Here is a 17536-nt window from a genome sequence, read left to right as displayed (position 1 = left end):
CAATACTGATATAATTATATTCGAGAACTGATTGCACGCTCGCCTGTCGGAGTGTCGGCTCACGCTCGATAATTTGATAACTTTCCAATAAATTACGGCAACAAAATTGATACGACAATTTCGCTTGTTACTGTAATGAGTTCATAATACAGTTTGGTTTTGTCGTCGATTAATTTTTTTCTGTTAAGTTTATAGATACTTTATTTCAAAAGTGGAAATGTACGCCTCTGTATAAATACCACACAGCATACGCACATCAAAACTGAAATGTAACTTTTCATTTGGTCGTAGACAAGATAAATGTCATTCGCACACGAGCGCCGCGCCGCGCCGCGCCGCGCCTACCGCCGACCGAATGGCATTTATCAAAAAACAATTGTGAATGAATTGAGGCAGAAACAAATAGGTGCTGCGTACTACTGCCGACGTGACGACGACGTGGCAAGGAGCGAACGGGATACAATTCTTGCGTCGGCAGCACAGCGCCGATTAACTACCCTAATAATGTTAATTAAAATATTTCAGGTGTATGTTCTCCAGATATTCCAGATATCATTTAATTATTTATTTATTTGTTCATTAAATACATAAACGTTGTGCAACATGAAAAGGAACGGACATTTTAGACGTCTGTTATTTTCTAGCGACATCTAGAGTAGAGTATGTTCTTTATTATATAATTGCAATTTACACTGTCTACAGTGCTGTCGTACATAAAGTGTTCATGGCGGTAAATGATCAACTTAGATCGGAACTAGCGCGGAGGTGCTAATCCAAATTGAAATAGTGATTGGATGACAAGCGGCGCATCGGCCGCAGACAGACTGGGGCCAGCGGGGGTCGCAAGTTCTTAAAGTGATCTCTTCTCTTATTTATGTTGACCACTAATTAGCACAAATTGCGCTAATTATAATTTAATTGCGGTTCACAAATTAAGCGGGAAGGTTTATTAGTGTCTTCAATAATTCGAGGGACAAGGTGGGCGCTTGTCGCTGGGCGCTGGGCGCTGGGCGGCCGCAAAGTGCTGCCTTAAGAATGTCATCGAATGTCCTCGCGGAAAGCCATTATCGTAAATGCTATCGCACTTTATGGTTTGAAAAAGTGATCGTCCGAAGCGAGGCCCCCGAAAGGAAGTAGCTCCCTGGAGGACAGATTTCTTTTGAGGCTTGTAATGAAATCGCCGTAAAGCCGAAGTGGCTCTCGATCGCATAAAACTATTTACAGCTTCCTCACGCCTCGTTCCTTTTTAACATTAAGTGAACGTTTCCACTCACGACTCTAGTTAGCTGTGATGGCTTTTGCACGAAATACTCACTTTTGTTAAGATTTCAGGTACAAATTCTTAAGACTACAAAAAACTAGAACTCAGGAAAATATAGAGTAGAAATAATTTATTTAATTTATTTTCAGCTTTCAGCAACAAATTATGTTATGGCTAACAATGGAATCCCACCCTTGAGCCCTCGATGACCGGCGTGACTGCCGCTCGGCTCGCGGCTGCAGCTCTTCATGGCGCACAGTATAGGTAAATCAATAGTTGTAAAACCTTTTAACAAATCCGGCAATACGAGAGAGGATTAGATTGATTCCCCGCATTACGTCGCGACCTTTTACCTTTACACTAGATTTCACCCAAACCCTGTTACGTAAAAGCTTTTAATAAAATAAATCTCAAGTTTATCATGTTCTATATTGAGAATGTAATTTCGTGTCCTTTATATTTTTATCATAAATTAGGTGGAGTTTTAAGGGGAAAATTTACAAAACCGTCGTAAGACCTGTCATGATGTATGGATCTGAATGTTGGGCAGTGAAAGGGACGGATGAAAGGAGAATACATGTAGCGGAAATGCGTATGTTAAGATGGATGTGTGGGGTAACACGATTGGATAAGATACGAAATGAGTATATTAGAGGAAGTTTGAGAGTAGCCCCAGTGGTTGAGAAAATAAGGAGTAAAAGGTTAGAGTGGTATGGGCATGTTATGAGAAGGGATGAATCGCATGTGACAAGAAGGATATTAGTTATGAATGTGGAGGGGTACATCGGTAGAGGTAGACCTAGAAAGAGATGGATGGATTGCGTGAAAGGTGACATGATCAAGAAGGGAGTGATGACTGAGATGACGGATGATAGAATGCTTTGGAGGACGAAAACCCGGTGCGCCGACCCTACGGGAGTAGGATAAGGCAGGGGAGATGATGAAATTAGGTGGAGTTTTCAGGTTCAAACGTCTTTTCATACCTCTTAATTAATAAACTATTTTAGTAGTTTATTATCATAAAACGTTACAGAGTCGCATTCGCGGATGTCTTTAAACTGAGCTCACTTAATTATGAATGCGTCTCAATGAGTGTGAGGCGGCCGCGTCCATTCGCATATTGTATCCACGATAAAATTTTACTAATATAAGCGGATATGCGCCGAACAAATTATGTATATCTGAAGTCGTAACATGTGTCCGTGTTTAGGTGCTACGGGCAATGTGCTGCGAGCTACGTACTGCGAGCTACGCACTGCGTACTGCGTACTGCGTACTGCGTGCTGCGTATTACTTGCTATATCTCACAGAGTATGTAGTATGAAATTATTTAGCTAATAATCACTAATTAACAATATCGATACGGATAATGGTTAGCGGCTTATTGCTCATAACTGAGCGCAATATTCCTAAATATCTGCCGACTTTTGCTCGCTCGATTCGGATTCTCATTCAGTTAATTACTAGTTAGTTAACTAAATTGGAAAGCGAGTTCTAAAACTAATATCGGCGCGCTCAGGAGCCGCCGGGAACTTTGCGATGCGACCCTTTTGTTAATTAAACCCACTGCGCGAATCTCCATCTGTTGACTGGTGGCTGAAGATTTCTACACATTGCAGTGCTACGTAATGACTTTAGAAAGTGAACAAAAATATGAACTACGCCGAAACCGATTTCGTGTTCATGGCTTTTACAAACGTAACAAAAAACGTAGCTTGTATAACATGTATTACCGCTTTGAAGTATCAAATTCATAACATAACGTTTTAAAACTTTTTTTCCCAGCCTCGACGAAATAAAGGTTACGATTATATTGTTTCTCGAATAAAGGTCAAAGAAGGTACTATAAAAGAACTTATTTGCAAAGCGCCTTCTTTTACGATAGACGGACTGCAAGCCGTTGTATATCTACCAGTGTCGCAACTACCTACTGTTATTGAAATTAGTTCGAAGCGAGTCGAGTCGCGTCGAGGAGCAAGCAACTTTGCCAATATCTTACACGCGAGCCACCCCCCCTCCGCTCCCACTCCCATGTGTACATACAATCTTTGTTAATCTACTATTCAGGCCAAGTTTACTTAAATGTATCAAACCACACCAGAACCTGCAAAATGCATTTCTCACTCATGTTGGGGTATATATATTACTACCATTTTTATAAGGCGCTGGACTGGAATAATGTGAACTAGATATTAACTATTAAATGCCTGTTGTTATTTTTGCCACTCTGTGTTATACGAATTGACTCGAGAACAGCCAACTGGAACACATAGCAATTTGTTTATTTTCTTAAAGTTACACATCCTGAGGCTGTACTGCCGGAACTTCTGAACACAGATATGTTATAATTCTATGAGTCTCCCGACTTGAGGCACTAAATCCAAGAGGCACGAACAGTGGCAAGCATTGTGCCACACAGCAGCCGCACAAAGGCGTCGCCGGCGCTGTAGTAGCTGTAATTGAAAACTTTTCACTAAGGACAATTTGTGGCATCGCCGACGACGGCACACCGCTGTATACATTCTATAAAATATATTTTCAATAGTTACATTTACTTAACATTACTTTATTTGTACAGTGTCGGAGAAAAGTTAAAACATAATTGATTTTGAAATACACAATACTGCATACTAACTATTAAATTCTAAAACTTTTTTAACAATAACTTCACGAGTCAGTCGGTGGTCGGTGCACAGAATATAATCGTGTTGGGACTGTATACATGTCGTTAAATATTTAACGACCGCATCGTAATATTAATGTACTAATATTTCATATTTATAGAGCTCGCGCTAATGGATAATTTTGATAACGACCTGCGCCATGGAAATGTGCCACAATAATATGTACCTTACTAAACGTGGCTCAATATCAACTTAATTAAAATCTAATAATTTGTCTAAACTATTGCGTATTTTTTACACGAAACCATCTAATAAAATAGTCAACCTGTTTGTAAGCTGACGATGGAGCTTTTAGCTCTATTTGTAAATTTCTAACGACTTTAAATAAAATCACACTTAATTATTTCTATTAATATAGAAGCTAATTTAACAGTGGTACAGCGCGCTTTAATATCTTTGCACTGCAGGGCTGGCTCGCCCGTTGTAATACCACGACCACACAGAAGACAGGCGTGAAGTGGAAGCAATTCCCCGTTTCGTCTGATGAGTGTGGTGTCGGCGGCCTAATTTTAGTCTTTTTCCCTTTCCACCGTTTTCTTAAGAGGAAGGGATGGGAAGAAAAAGTGGATTTGACGTTGGTGGGGACGCATAGGATGGGGAAATGACCTCTTTATGTGCGTCCACTCCTCCGTCAATGAAGGGTAGGCAACGGTCGCTTTCGTTTCGGTGGATTCAGGTGGCCGCTTGCTCGTTTGCCACCTTATGTTATAAAAAAAAAGCTACCGTTTTTAATGCCATTGAATAGATGGTTGGGATCATTTTGATTAATTATCATTTTAACATACCACAATGACCAAAGTAGCAATTTTACTGTGAGTGGAAATGGATTAGATTTGAATCCTAATAATTAATGAGAGGTGTTCAGTGAGAGGGCCACTGAGCCTCTGAACGAGGCAGCAGCTGCACCGCCGCTCTTTATTAATAGACATTATATTTTACGCAAAATTCACCTTCCGTGACGCTTCGTTGCAGAGTCTGACATTGACTCATGAAACGGACTTTCTCTCTCGTAAACTTGCTTTCTACAGCTTAACTCCACTGGAAGGAAACGTGTTTTAACATTAAAGATAAATATTGGTCATTGAATACTATGCTTGTGTACTATGTTTCTTTCAGCTTTCTGTACCTACATCCTACATCAAGATCGGTACTTCGGCTTTCGGTATGGCGCAGGCGGAGCCTTGCATATCTAATTGATGACGCTATAAACCTGCGCCAAAACGGTAATTAAACGATTTTAAAACCTTTGCTCCCTAGCAAATCTTTTGGTTGACCTCGCAACATTTGAGAATTAACACAAAATGTTCTACATTTTACTCTGAAACAATGTGAAGAAAATCCGCCCACTGCCTTGTAGAATCAATTATAACAGTAAATTCATTACGATATCCAAAAACAAAACTGCCAATAAAAAGCTGCTGCCATCTCCGCTGTCTGTGGAGGTCGCAGTTCACTTACCTCGGTGACGTTAAGAAATAAACTGAACAATAGATGGTCTCATAGTAACTACGTTAGAATTAAGTACTTCATTTCAAAACACAAAACATAATCTAAAATGCCCTGATCATTAACGAGCTATCGATAGCAAAATCTGAGCCAGTTTCGAGAAAGTTGTGCAGAACAATGCAGGAAATACTTTGGAAGTTTCGATCAAACAATTCCATCGAACCTTGTACTTTATTAATGTAAGTTTCGAAATATCAAAACAAAATTATGTCTTCGCCAGTTAGAGCAGTTTTCGAGAAAACTCTATAATAAGCACTGATTGGGGAACAATGAGTATTACAAACCTCGCATACCTAAGACTACATGGAGACTCTGTTTCGTTATTGGCCGACACTATTTAACTGCCCATATAGGCATTACAGTGGGAGGCGAATTGCGACTGCGATGCAAAGCCTTCGGGATGTAAGTTATCTTTATTCGCAGACCGCACTTGAAGTCAATTGACGTGATTAATTTAAAAGAAATAATTTGTGAAACTTACATTTTGATTTACTCTCCTATTAATCGAATATAAGGAGGTAGGGGACTGGGGAGAACGTTCTGACAGTGTCCCCGTCATCAGTTGACACACGACCACACCATAGCAAACTGATTTAGCGATCAGCTATAAGAATATTGACCGCAGAACGGACGGCCGGTAGGGCCGAAGTATCCTGGAACGGCGGCCACGGATAAGTCGTCGCAGCGTAGATAGGCCTCCCGCAAGATGGACCGATGACCGGGTCAAGGTTGCAGGAGTGCACTGGATGTGGGCGGCACAGGACCGGTCATTGTGGCGATCAATTGGGGAGGCCTACGTTCAGCAGTGGACGACCTATGGCTGAACATGATAATGAGGATAAGAAATAAAGGAAAGTTAGCTTTAGCAAGCTAGGAGTTAGTAAATTTCAGTTTTTAAAATAATGTAGACGTTTACGTCACAAAAAGCAATCTCAGTTGCCGAACGTACTTTAGCTTACCTACTTTCCGTTCTATTTATTCACGAAGAAGTAAAATATTTTAAAGAAAAATTGCAATACAATGAGCATTTGCGATTGCAGTGCAGATTGCAATGAACCAACTCTTAAACCTACTATAGTAGTTATTTTTGCAATAGGTAGACAAGTTAAGCTAAATAACGTAAACATGTATCTACGGCATCCACAGAACATGAGTGTAAAATCTGCTATCCTATTTATAATGAAGAGAGATTAATGCTCAATAGAGCATTGATCAGCTCCAAAGCGGATGTCCGGCCAAAACAAGCAAACAGAGGCGTCCGTAAATCGACTCTCAATACATCTTGATTGCGGGGCAGACGCGGTGCCGACTCAAACCATTTTAAGCCTTGTGCGTCAGAGAATAAGTGCTAGATTCTCTTGAGACATTGAGTGCAACAACTAATATGAAGTTACGATATTGCAGCGTAATGCTCTATTCAATGATACAATCCGATGCTTCTGAGGGCGAAGAGAAAGGGGCGCGGCGCGCGGGGCGAGGGGCCATCTCCTCGTCGTAATTGACGCGAATCCTTCATGTTTACACAAATTACAGATATTGTGTTATTGAGATGGACATAGATGTTATGGCACAGAAGAACAAGCCTTTTTCGTTCATTTTTAAATTCGGTTTAATATTTTGCCATCATCTTTGACATTGAAGCGTGGCTGCTCCGCGGACTGCGCCACGCTGCGTCACGCTGCGCCGGCGGATACTACGATTCCTTTCATGGATTTTTAATTATTTGCCAAACATCCGTCGTGGAAATTAGTTGTTAAGTAAACAATATTTCAAGGGTTTTCATAACGATTACAAAGATATCATTCAAATATTTCACTAAGTGAAAAAAATATAAAGTTTATTATGACAAAGTCCACAGCGTTCGCTGAACATACGATTTTCTTTAATTAAATGGGCATTACAGCGGGAGGCTAATTACGATTGCGATGTGAAGCGGCCAACTCACGCGGGATCAGCTGCTCGCACGGATAATGAACACAATTATCTTTTAATCTGCAGACCGCAATCCGAAGACAATGACCTAAGTGAATTTCCGCCCGATACAGCCGCACCCATAATAAACAGATTTTACTGACCAAAGTATAATTATTACAATCATATAATGTTAGAAATTTACGTTTTCTAACATTTTTTGTACAGATCTAAATAGATGGGTAAAAGTTGGTAACTATTTCTAAAATTATCGCAGTACCTACAAGATGTGGTTCGAGGTTTTTCTTTGCTTCTTTTCAAATGTTATTGTTATCATTGTCAGACCGCACTCGCCCGGTTCTTCAGTCTGACGATGTAACAATTAATTTCATCTGTTTTCATTAAATTATCGGACTTGAATCGCGCGATGGGCGTGGGGGGGGGGGGGGGGTAAAGGGGCGCATTAACATCTGTTAAATAGACAAAATAAAAGAGTAAATGCAATATAATATGTATCTATATTTTACAAGTAATATATTTTTAAACATCATGAGTATTATGTTATACAAAAAGCTAATAAACGATTGCATTTATAGTAGTTAACATATAGTATTTTATGGTTATAGTTTTGCGAGAAGAAGAGACACCTGACACCTGACACCTGTCACCTGGTATCTGGTAGCGGTCGGCACACCTCCTCGCTTATGCGAACTCCTTGACATGTGTCGATGCGCTGCTTGTCGTATGACGATGTAATCATTGGGTAAAGACTGCTTTATTTGTGGCCGACTTTCCAAATAAAAGGGGTACTCAATTCGTCTGTGTGTTTTTTAATTTTTTTTATGTGTGTTATACACATTTAGATAGTACCTATTCTGATAAAAATACAACATTTACTTCGTTATTACGAGTTGATGTCGCAAGTAAACTGGAAAACATCTGTAGATAACTATGTCAAATCGCACACATTTTAATAGCTATACATACATCGCAATGTAGAAAATTTAAAAATTGACTACAATAAAAAAGAACAACAAAAATCATATAATTATTTCTGCTTTCAATGATAAGTTTCTAATGAAATGAGTTACAGTTTTACATTACAGAAAGCAAATAATTCGCTAACTAAAATACGAATAGTAGTAGAATTCCCCAGGATAAGCCTTTCAATTAAAAATTTCAAGATGATGATTCTACTTAGATTTGAAAGATATAATTAGTGCAGTGGTCAGCGCGGTTGAGGGTCGTGGGATGCGAGGCGGAGCGCCGCGGCTAGTACACCTCGACGCTCTCCTGGTGGTGCACGGTGTCTTGGCGGAACAGCTCGACGTCGGCCTGGCTGTCCGCCTGCACGAGCTGCGCGCGCCCCTCCTGCGAACTCTCTACGTGACACATCCCTTGCCCTGAATCCCCACCAACCCCCTCCACCGTACAGAAGACACGAGTGAAGTGCCAATACTATGTGTGTCAATTCTACTCATACTTCATTCCCTACGCTTTTGTTACTAAATATTTAGAATTTTATTTAGTAACAAATAACTCAACTATACGAGTATAAGAATGGAACGGGAAAAAATGCGGAGCAAGGGATGTGTACTAATTAATAGTATCCATTTCCTACATATCCTCTTCTATCCTTTAAAGTTAAGCGACGCATCTGCTAACCATCCTTTTATCTCATATATCCTTACTGCAGATGTACTATTTTAGTGACTTCATATAGGCAAAAAATACTTGGCAATTTTAAGCAACTGCGTTCATTTCAGCTACTTAAAATCGAATTCTATATCCCTTCTCATTTATTTCTTTTCTTTTCTCTATACAACATTTATTCACTAAAATTGTGTCTCTTACCTTGGGGTGCATGAGTATGAAGGGCAACTCGGCGCTGAGCTCTCCGCCTAGCGCGCCCAAGTACAGCTTCGCTTTCACGGTGTAGCTCACCACGATGCCGAACGCGTCGCGCTGCTCGGGCTCCAGCAGCCTGCGCCCACGCCCACGCCCACAGCCACAGCCACGTTCGCGACAAAGTCCGACACCACATAACAACACTTTGATTTAGTTCAAAATAAGAATGTATATAAAAAAATAATTATCTTAAATGAAGGTTACCATAAATAAAACAAAAGTCATGAATTCGAGTCTTACTAAATAAAAGTAATGATGTCGTATAGACATCCATTATTTTGTTATAAACGAATGTAGGCTCAGGAAAGGAGAATACATGCGGTGTGGACACTGACAGAGTAGTGGAGGCGAGCGTGGTGTCGTGCCGCTTGAGCTGGGCGTCGAGCGCGATGCCGCGGCGGTCGCGCAGCGTGCCCAGAGCCGGGGTCAGCGCCAGCACCTTCTGCAGGCTGGCGCCGGGCTGCAGCGGGCACCCGTCCCTGCGGCACAAAGTTGCGTCACTCCGCGCAGGGGACAGGGCAGGGGCGGGTATGCTGGGACGGCAGAGCAGCACTCACTGTGTCTCGACGCTGCACACGACGTTGCGGTACTGGCCGTTCTGTAACAGCAGCACATCCACGGCTTGTTGCACGCACGCCTTGATCTTCTTCACCACCTTGTTGCTGTGGTTGCGCACGCAGATGTTCACCGCGATCGTCTCGCCGTGCATGTATAACTGTTGTAGGTCGGACAATCCGAGATTAGTACTCTGATTCTTGATTACCTTTTTCCAAATCAAAAAGTGGTTATTTTGAGAAAAACCATAATAGATATCGATGACTTTTTGTAAAATTTTTATGGTCTATCTACAATTCTGTCACATGAACGCGTGCGGATAAACTCTAATTAAAAATTATATCTCATAAAATTAAATAGAAATAGATACAAAGTTATCTCATTTAATCTACATACATACATGTAGATCTTATTCGAACTACAGACCACGTTCGTTTCAATAAACTTAACCTGAAACATCCGCACACAGGCCAGGCGCGGCCGAGTTTACAAGGTTTTTACTACATAATTAACGGAATATCAGCGGCAAGGGTACTAATATGAGATAAGAGACGGATAGTCATTAGAAAATCCGAAGCTGGTCACTAGTTGAGTCTAAAAAGAATCTTGTCGTAGTGACAGCGGCGGTGGCACCTGCTTATCCAGCGTGAGCTCGAGCTCCAGCTGGCCGGGAGAGAGCACGAAGTCCTTGCGCACGACGGTGCAGGGCTGCGGGCCCGGCTTACTCGGCGCGAACTGCACCTTGCGGATGCCCAGCGCCACCGTGCTCCTGCAGACACCGCATCGCACTACCTTTAACTCCATTCAAGCTTTACCCTCTCTTACCTCTCAATGACTTGTTTGTCGTCTAACCATATTCACTTTCACTTTTATCTACAATCTTAACATGGTTTGTCATCACAAATACGAGCGACGGTGGTATATGGTGAGGAGGGCAACAGTACCTGCGATGCGATCGGTCGATCTCGCTGTCGCCAACGAACAGCTTCAGGTAGTAATGCACGCCGCAAGGCTCGCCCTCGTCTTCGAGCGCATTCTGCAACGTGACAGAGCCGGGCGCGCCCGCAGGCACGGCCAACCGAAACGGCACTGCGCCCGGCCCCAACTTGCGCAGCAGACGCTCCTTTCGTATTGTACAATTTATATAAGAAACCCCTTATAAGCCGATCACAATAGTACAATGAGCAAAAGTAGTACCGATACCTGCGTGCGGGATGGCTCGTAGGGCAGCTTCTCGGGCGGCGGGTACACCTGCTCGGAAGCGAGGTACAGCTCCTTGTAAAAGTTAAGGCCCATCACTTCATCCTCCTCGCGCCCGTAGCGGAAAGTGCAAACCACCTGCGCGAACACGCGCCGTCCACGCGCGTACTCCTCGTCCACCGCCACCACGCCATCTGTTGTTGATCGCTACGGTCACTCGCTTCATGCATTAAACACAAATACCTACACCTCTAACTTTTTCACAACTTTTAGTTTTCTTTTAGTACCCCTCAGTAGTGACTTTCTAAGCGTAAGTTACATTTATGGCGTAATGCGACCTCACTATTAGTTTTTCGAATGTTTACAAATGAATCCATAGCATTACATCACAGCAGTCAGTGCATAATCGCCTGATTTCACTGAAGTAGCGAAGCGACGGCTGCCCATAAACATCTGGGACAAGTGTTCGACGCGTTGCCTACTAAAAATATATAGATGAGAGGAAGTACAAAAAAGGTATCTTTCCCTGTCTAAAAAGACTTCTTCTCTGACCAATTCCCCCTCCCATCTTTTTCTTATAAGAAACGGCTAGGAAAAGGGAATTTATAAGAATTTGACACCAGCTCCCACACACATCGATCAAAACGTGGATGTTCTTCCACTTGAAGTCTGTTTTCTTTGCGGTTGTACTACACCGGGCGAGCGAGCTATTCGAAATACTGTGGCGTGTGTGGGACCGACCTATGGGCTCCACGAAGGATATGTGATCGACGAACTCTCGCTTAGGCATGTAGAGAGTGAGCTTGCCGTTGGGCGCGCACTTCTTGAACACCTTGAAGTTGTACACCATGGTGGAGCCGGGCGGGTACTGTGCCTGCTGGGGTGCGCCACACGATATATACAGGATTACTCGCCAGTCCGGCTTCCCGCGCCCGCGTCCGCGTTCGCCGCGATCCTGTTAGTGCTAAGACGTTCCACGTGACTCGAGGCTTCCGACCTGCCACCCACCTCCCACCTCCCACGCCGCACAACCTGAGCCACAATTCAAGGCTGAATGTACCGTAAGGGATTTCGAGTATTATCAGCTTAACCTGAATGTCTTTGTGTCTTAGTTAAAGTTGTGTATCGTTTAGGACTTGAAATTGGCCGTTCTAAGAACTCGTTGTCTTCGATAACCTGTATTACATATCAGTACATTAAGTTGTTACAGATTGTAAACAGTGGTAGTGCCCGCTTTAACATCTTAAGCATGAATGGGCCGGCACGCCCGGTGTAATACTACGACCACACAGAAGACAGACGTGTAATGGAAGCATTTCCGTGTTTCGTCTGATGAGTGTGGTGACGGAGGCCTAATTTAAGTCCTTTTCTCTTTACCACCCTTTTCTTATAAGAGGAGGATGGGAACGGGAACTGGATTTGACGGTAGAGGAGATGCATAGGAAGGAGAAATAACTCCCTCTATGTGCATCTCCTCCTCTGTCGGATAAGGGTAGGCAACGCATCTGCAATTGCGGATGTCTATGGGCAGCGGTCGCTTCGTCATTTTTGCGGATTCAGGTGGCCGCTTGCTCGTTTGCTACCTAATGTTATAAATATATATATATATATATATATATATATATATATATATAGAAGATTCCTACATCATCCGCAATCTCCGACTGTGCGTGAGATAGGTGCGGCAAGCGCGGGCGTAACGCGAGCGCCTTGTCACACGATTGAAAGTGTGAGCTGCTGACGCCGCCGCTGCGCTTCTGACTCCTTGAAATAATGCTCAATTACTATGGGAGTCAATAGACGTTTGTCATGTTTTTTACACATTTCCGTAATTAGACTTACGCTACTATGTTTTCTCGCCATTTTAACGGTACTGTGACCATTAAAATGGCGAGAAAACATAAATCTTTGTATTTCTTTTATAACAGAAGTAGTCAACGACGACCATGGACATCCGCAACACCAGAGGAACTACAGATGCCTCGATAATATAATAATAATTTATAAAGCTGGTATTGTATTGACAAAAATTGCATGAAAAGCAAGAGTGAACAATGTCACGGAAAGAACCGTTAGTCCGTTAGTGCGATGACCGACGGACCATAGGCATATTCTAGTCAGTAGCTACGGTCGCCGAGCGCCGAGCGCCGAGCGCTTTCCACGGCGGGTGACGTCAGCGCGCGGTTGCCAGTCGCCTATAGTTCTCCTCTCCCCGCACCGCACACGCACACCGCACGCGGCACCGCCGGCGCATGAGCGTCGCGTCGTGTTTGCATCTTGCTATTATTTTATCTGAGATTGTTTTTGTTTATATTTGCGGTATCTGAGCGCGACAGCGACGGATTGTACGAGTGGGACCCGAACCTGTCCGCAGTCCACATTTATTTCACATTCACACAGGTGCCCGATTATTGATAATAATCAAACCATTTTGTGTTGCAAGGACGGTCATAGGAAGGTAAGATAAAAATTATTTAAATCAATTTCGTTCACAATTTCCCAGGAAGAATACCAATTAAGGCAAATTTTACTGTTTGCCAATCAAATAAATACATAATTAAAGATATTTCTCTCTCGCTCTCACTGTAACGGTTTTTAAAGAGAAGGTACGTAGTGGTAAGGTAGTTAGTTCTGTTAGCCATCATCGTTATCTAGCCATGGGTAACTCAACTACAATTGTTGACTTGCAGCTCAGCTTGCGTTACGCTCATATGAAACGGATCAGTGAATCGGCTCGCAGATCAGCTGTACCTGTATAGAAATATGATGTGCCTAAGTTGCAAGTCACCGGGCAGTACGCTGCCTTTCAACACCACAGTTATAGGGCATCAGCTGGCACCCGGGCATCTGGCTCACGTTAACGTCTTAGGAAAATGTCAACTCATTAGGATCTACGTATGCCATAAAAATTATAATTATTTATTTTCTAATTTCACTCGCTACAGGTAGCAACGACAAGCAACGCTCGTGATGGCGGCAGCCGCCCTCTCGGAAAGTAACAACCATACTCCGCCTGGTAATATATTTCAATTACTTAATCACAGTTGTGTAAAATGACATTTTGTTATTTACAATCCATATAATAATTGTTGCGCTGCTTACTCTGTTCTGACAGAAAATATGTAAAACCCACATCTGACCGTATGTAAAAAAGCACTGAACGGATGCAACAGATCAACGCACGTGGTTTAAACCGTTGAGGTGCGGATCAATAATTAAATTAGCAGCTCACGGCTCAACGCGGCATACTATCATTATGGGAGCCGACAAATCGCGAACTGTCTGCTGACTCGCAGCTCACGCAAATTAAACTTCAATGTACGATCCACAGGGAACTATCATAATTTATTCTGACTTATGTCCACCAACCATCCACAGGAACTGATAACGTTATTTTATGTTCGTTAAACTTTCGCCACTTTTTTAACCACTGAGCCACCTGATGAAAGTGATAATGAGTTCGTAAAATACTATGTAACCATGACAGCAGCAAATCTTATCAGACATATCCTTCAAATATATCACACTCAATATAAACTACTAAAACTAAAAAACTAAACTGAACTAAAATTGATGAATTGCAGATCGCTCACAATATAATAGACTAGCTCACGACTTCGTCCGCATGAATTCTAAAAGTTCAAAACTTACTTCTGGTACTACTAATTACTTCACCTGTTTTTCAACCTATTACCTTACCTGTCATTACCAAATTCCAAATTTCTAAGCCCGCTAGTTCATGAGGTGATTGTTCGGTTTGTCCAATTCAAATACTGTGAAGCACAATTTTAATTTACATTAATTTCTCATTATAATCTATATCTATACTAATATTATAAAGAGGGAAGATTTGTATTTTTGTATGAATTCGATTAAGGTTAAAACTACAGGGCTGATTTTAAAAATTCTTTCACCATTAGAAAGGTAACATATCTGTGAGTAACATAGGCTATTTTTGATTTGAAATGTATTTCTGGAACACGGCGTTAAAAAATCACTTAATTTTAATCTTAAGTCGAAGCCCAACTGAATTTGTAACTACAAACAGTTTTGTTTTTTGTTTCGAGCTGCGAACTGCGGGTCACCTGGCAGATCGCAACTCGTCGGCTCACAAAATTATTTATCTTGTTGAGCCGCAGCTCAAAGGGCTAAGTCTATATACACGACTACTCGCTGTAAACTGTTGACTTTGACGTTGACAATGACATTAATGACACATGTCACGCGAATTTTTTAATGTGCTGTGCCGGTCGGCGGATTTGTATTTGTTGTCTTGAATCAATTTGAATTCTCGTGTTAGATTCCAAGTGGACATAAATATAAATTACGCGTTAAGATTTTTTTATGAGGTTGAGGTGAGGTCTTGGTATGATATTCCTGAAACGTTTTCTTGTTATCTAGTAGTAGCCCGAGACTTTCCGCTTTTAAATACATGTAACAAAACTTTACCAGTGATTTTTGATATAAAAATTGTGCTTGACATAAATCGTCAAACTATCTAAATGAATTTGTATACAACAAAGACATTCTTGTTTGTATCTCTGATGTTTGTTTGTACTGAAAACAACAATGAAACAAGTCATCCATCTCAGTGCTTATTAAAATAATACATTTATGACATGATTTAAAATGAGTTCATATTCTGAAACTCTTAGTTTGCAGTCACAGTTTTTAAAAAATATATACATTTAAAATAATAACAATAATATATAACAATAATTCAAAAATTGGTATACATATTTCACTGGATGATAATGTACTTCATATGGGTCTATATATGTCTCCACTTGAATTGATGTTACAAAAATGTCTGTTTTTTATAAGACTTTGATTACAGCTTTACAAAGGTGAAATGGTTTGTATAGGATTGTTGTAATATCCAAGTTTTAGTAAATTTGAGTATTATTTTTCTTGAATTATGATCAATGTGAATCACAATTATGGACAGAATGTATTGAGGCAGTACCGGCAGTGCTGTGAGGGTGCAGTGTAATGTGTCTGCAGGCGCAGTGGAGCTGCGCGAGGATGTGCCGCTGCAGGGCGGGGGCGGGGGGCAGGCGGGCTGTGCGGGTCCGCGCCTCATCGCCAGCGCATTCGCCGCTCTCTCCCTCGCTGTCACGCTGGCGCTGCTCACTCAAATCTACTATGGAGACTATGAGGTGAGCCTCGATAGATATGCACTTTGGTATTGTATGTACAAACAACAAACACTCTTTCACATTAATTTGTGTAATATATGGCCAATATCTAAAACTTAGGAGTGTATATATTAAATTTGTAGTTTTGGTTAATATAACCACAAGATAATAAAAAGATAATCTGTAAATGTACCAAATAAGTTAATAATAAATCATTACCAATACCAAGCTTTCAGTGTAATAACAAAAAAATTAAAAACAATTTTCTCAATGGCATATATGAAGGCCTAACTCTTATTCCTTTCCTCCAAGTCATGTTCCGCACACAGCATTCAACAAGCTTTTAGGGAAACTCTTTACAGCACACAAGGGTGAAATGTATATCTCATGAGGTGCTCAACTGCATTTCCTACATCCCTTTACTTCTGCTGTGTATTTTTCTTTCAATAGGATTGTTTAACTTGTATTAAGTAAATTTGTATTTACAGAAGTTTTTAGATTGCTATAGGCAATATGCATATGACGTCAAATTGGACCAAGCTTTTTTTTTATTATTTTTTATTACTATAAAAACATACCTGTAAAGATTTTTTTTAATATTATTTGTTTAATGGCGAAATTTAATCATTAAAAAGTGTTTTTTTTTAAATTCTAAAACGCAACGCTATTGGTCGAAGCAAGTGGCATATCTAATATGGTGTCGCTGTGTTGTCAATGCGCAGTTCATTTACGTTAGTTTATATAGAAATTCACTCTTGGCGTATTTTACTGTAAACACTTTAAAGTAAAAAATAAATAAAAAGAATCATTAACTACTGCTTATTTGTACCAGGAATAACAAAAATGAATCGACTTTTTGACCTTGAGAAGCAATGAGATACTTTGTTATTGTTTTATATCGAAGTGACATCTGAGCGAATGTTACAAATGGAATATGACAATTGACGTCACGTGTCTCATGCCAACTGCGGTGGCGTTTTAGTCGCACGAAAATGATAGTAATGTTATTTTATTATTTTTAACTCAATGGTTGAATTTTTTTCTGGTTATCTTATAACAAGGAGAATCGTTTACGAAAAGAAAAAACATCATGCATATTCCCTATTACTCAAGAAATGAGTTTCATATGTGATCTCTTTTCTGTCGTATCAGTAGCTCGTGGGATCATTTTCCGGTTACGTTTATTTGCGGTCGTAAAATCTTCTAAATTCTTTGTCAGAATTATGTACTGTAAAAGGCAACTCTAATACAAAATTACTTTGACAATACTTTGGCTTGAAGGCGATGAAAACTATAAATATATTGACAATGTTGAACGTAAACAATAATTAGGTGTGTGTCAGGTGACGCCGCACGGCTCCGTGTCGGCCTCC

At 41.0% G+C, this 17536-nt stretch overlaps 1 protein-coding gene across 1 annotated transcript; it reads right to left on the bottom strand.

The window, feature by feature from the left end:
* Window positions 1-8419: 8419 nt before the first annotated feature.
* LOC106101328 (arrestin homolog) lies at window positions 8420-11900 on the bottom strand. Its single transcript, XM_013280508.1, has 8 exons — window positions 11767-11900; window positions 11029-11219; window positions 10770-10948; window positions 10459-10594; window positions 9828-9985; window positions 9606-9749; window positions 9217-9346; window positions 8420-8733 (listed from the first exon to the last, which is right to left on the bottom strand). Exons 1-8 carry the CDS (start codon window positions 11873-11875, stop codon window positions 8635-8637), a joined length of 1146 nt encoding a protein of 381 aa, XP_013135962.1. The 5' UTR covers window positions 11876-11900; the 3' UTR covers window positions 8420-8634.
* Window positions 11901-17536: the final 5636 nt, after the last annotated feature.

This window comes from Papilio polytes, unplaced genomic scaffold, assembly GCF_000836215.1.
Source record: "Papilio polytes unplaced genomic scaffold, Ppol_1.0 DF823991.1, whole genome shotgun sequence".
In the NCBI taxonomy this organism is placed as follows: domain Eukaryota; kingdom Metazoa; phylum Arthropoda; class Insecta; order Lepidoptera; family Papilionidae; genus Papilio; species Papilio polytes.
The sequence above is the reverse complement of the archived record's forward strand: the minus strand, read 5'-3'. Positions and strand labels throughout refer to the sequence as shown.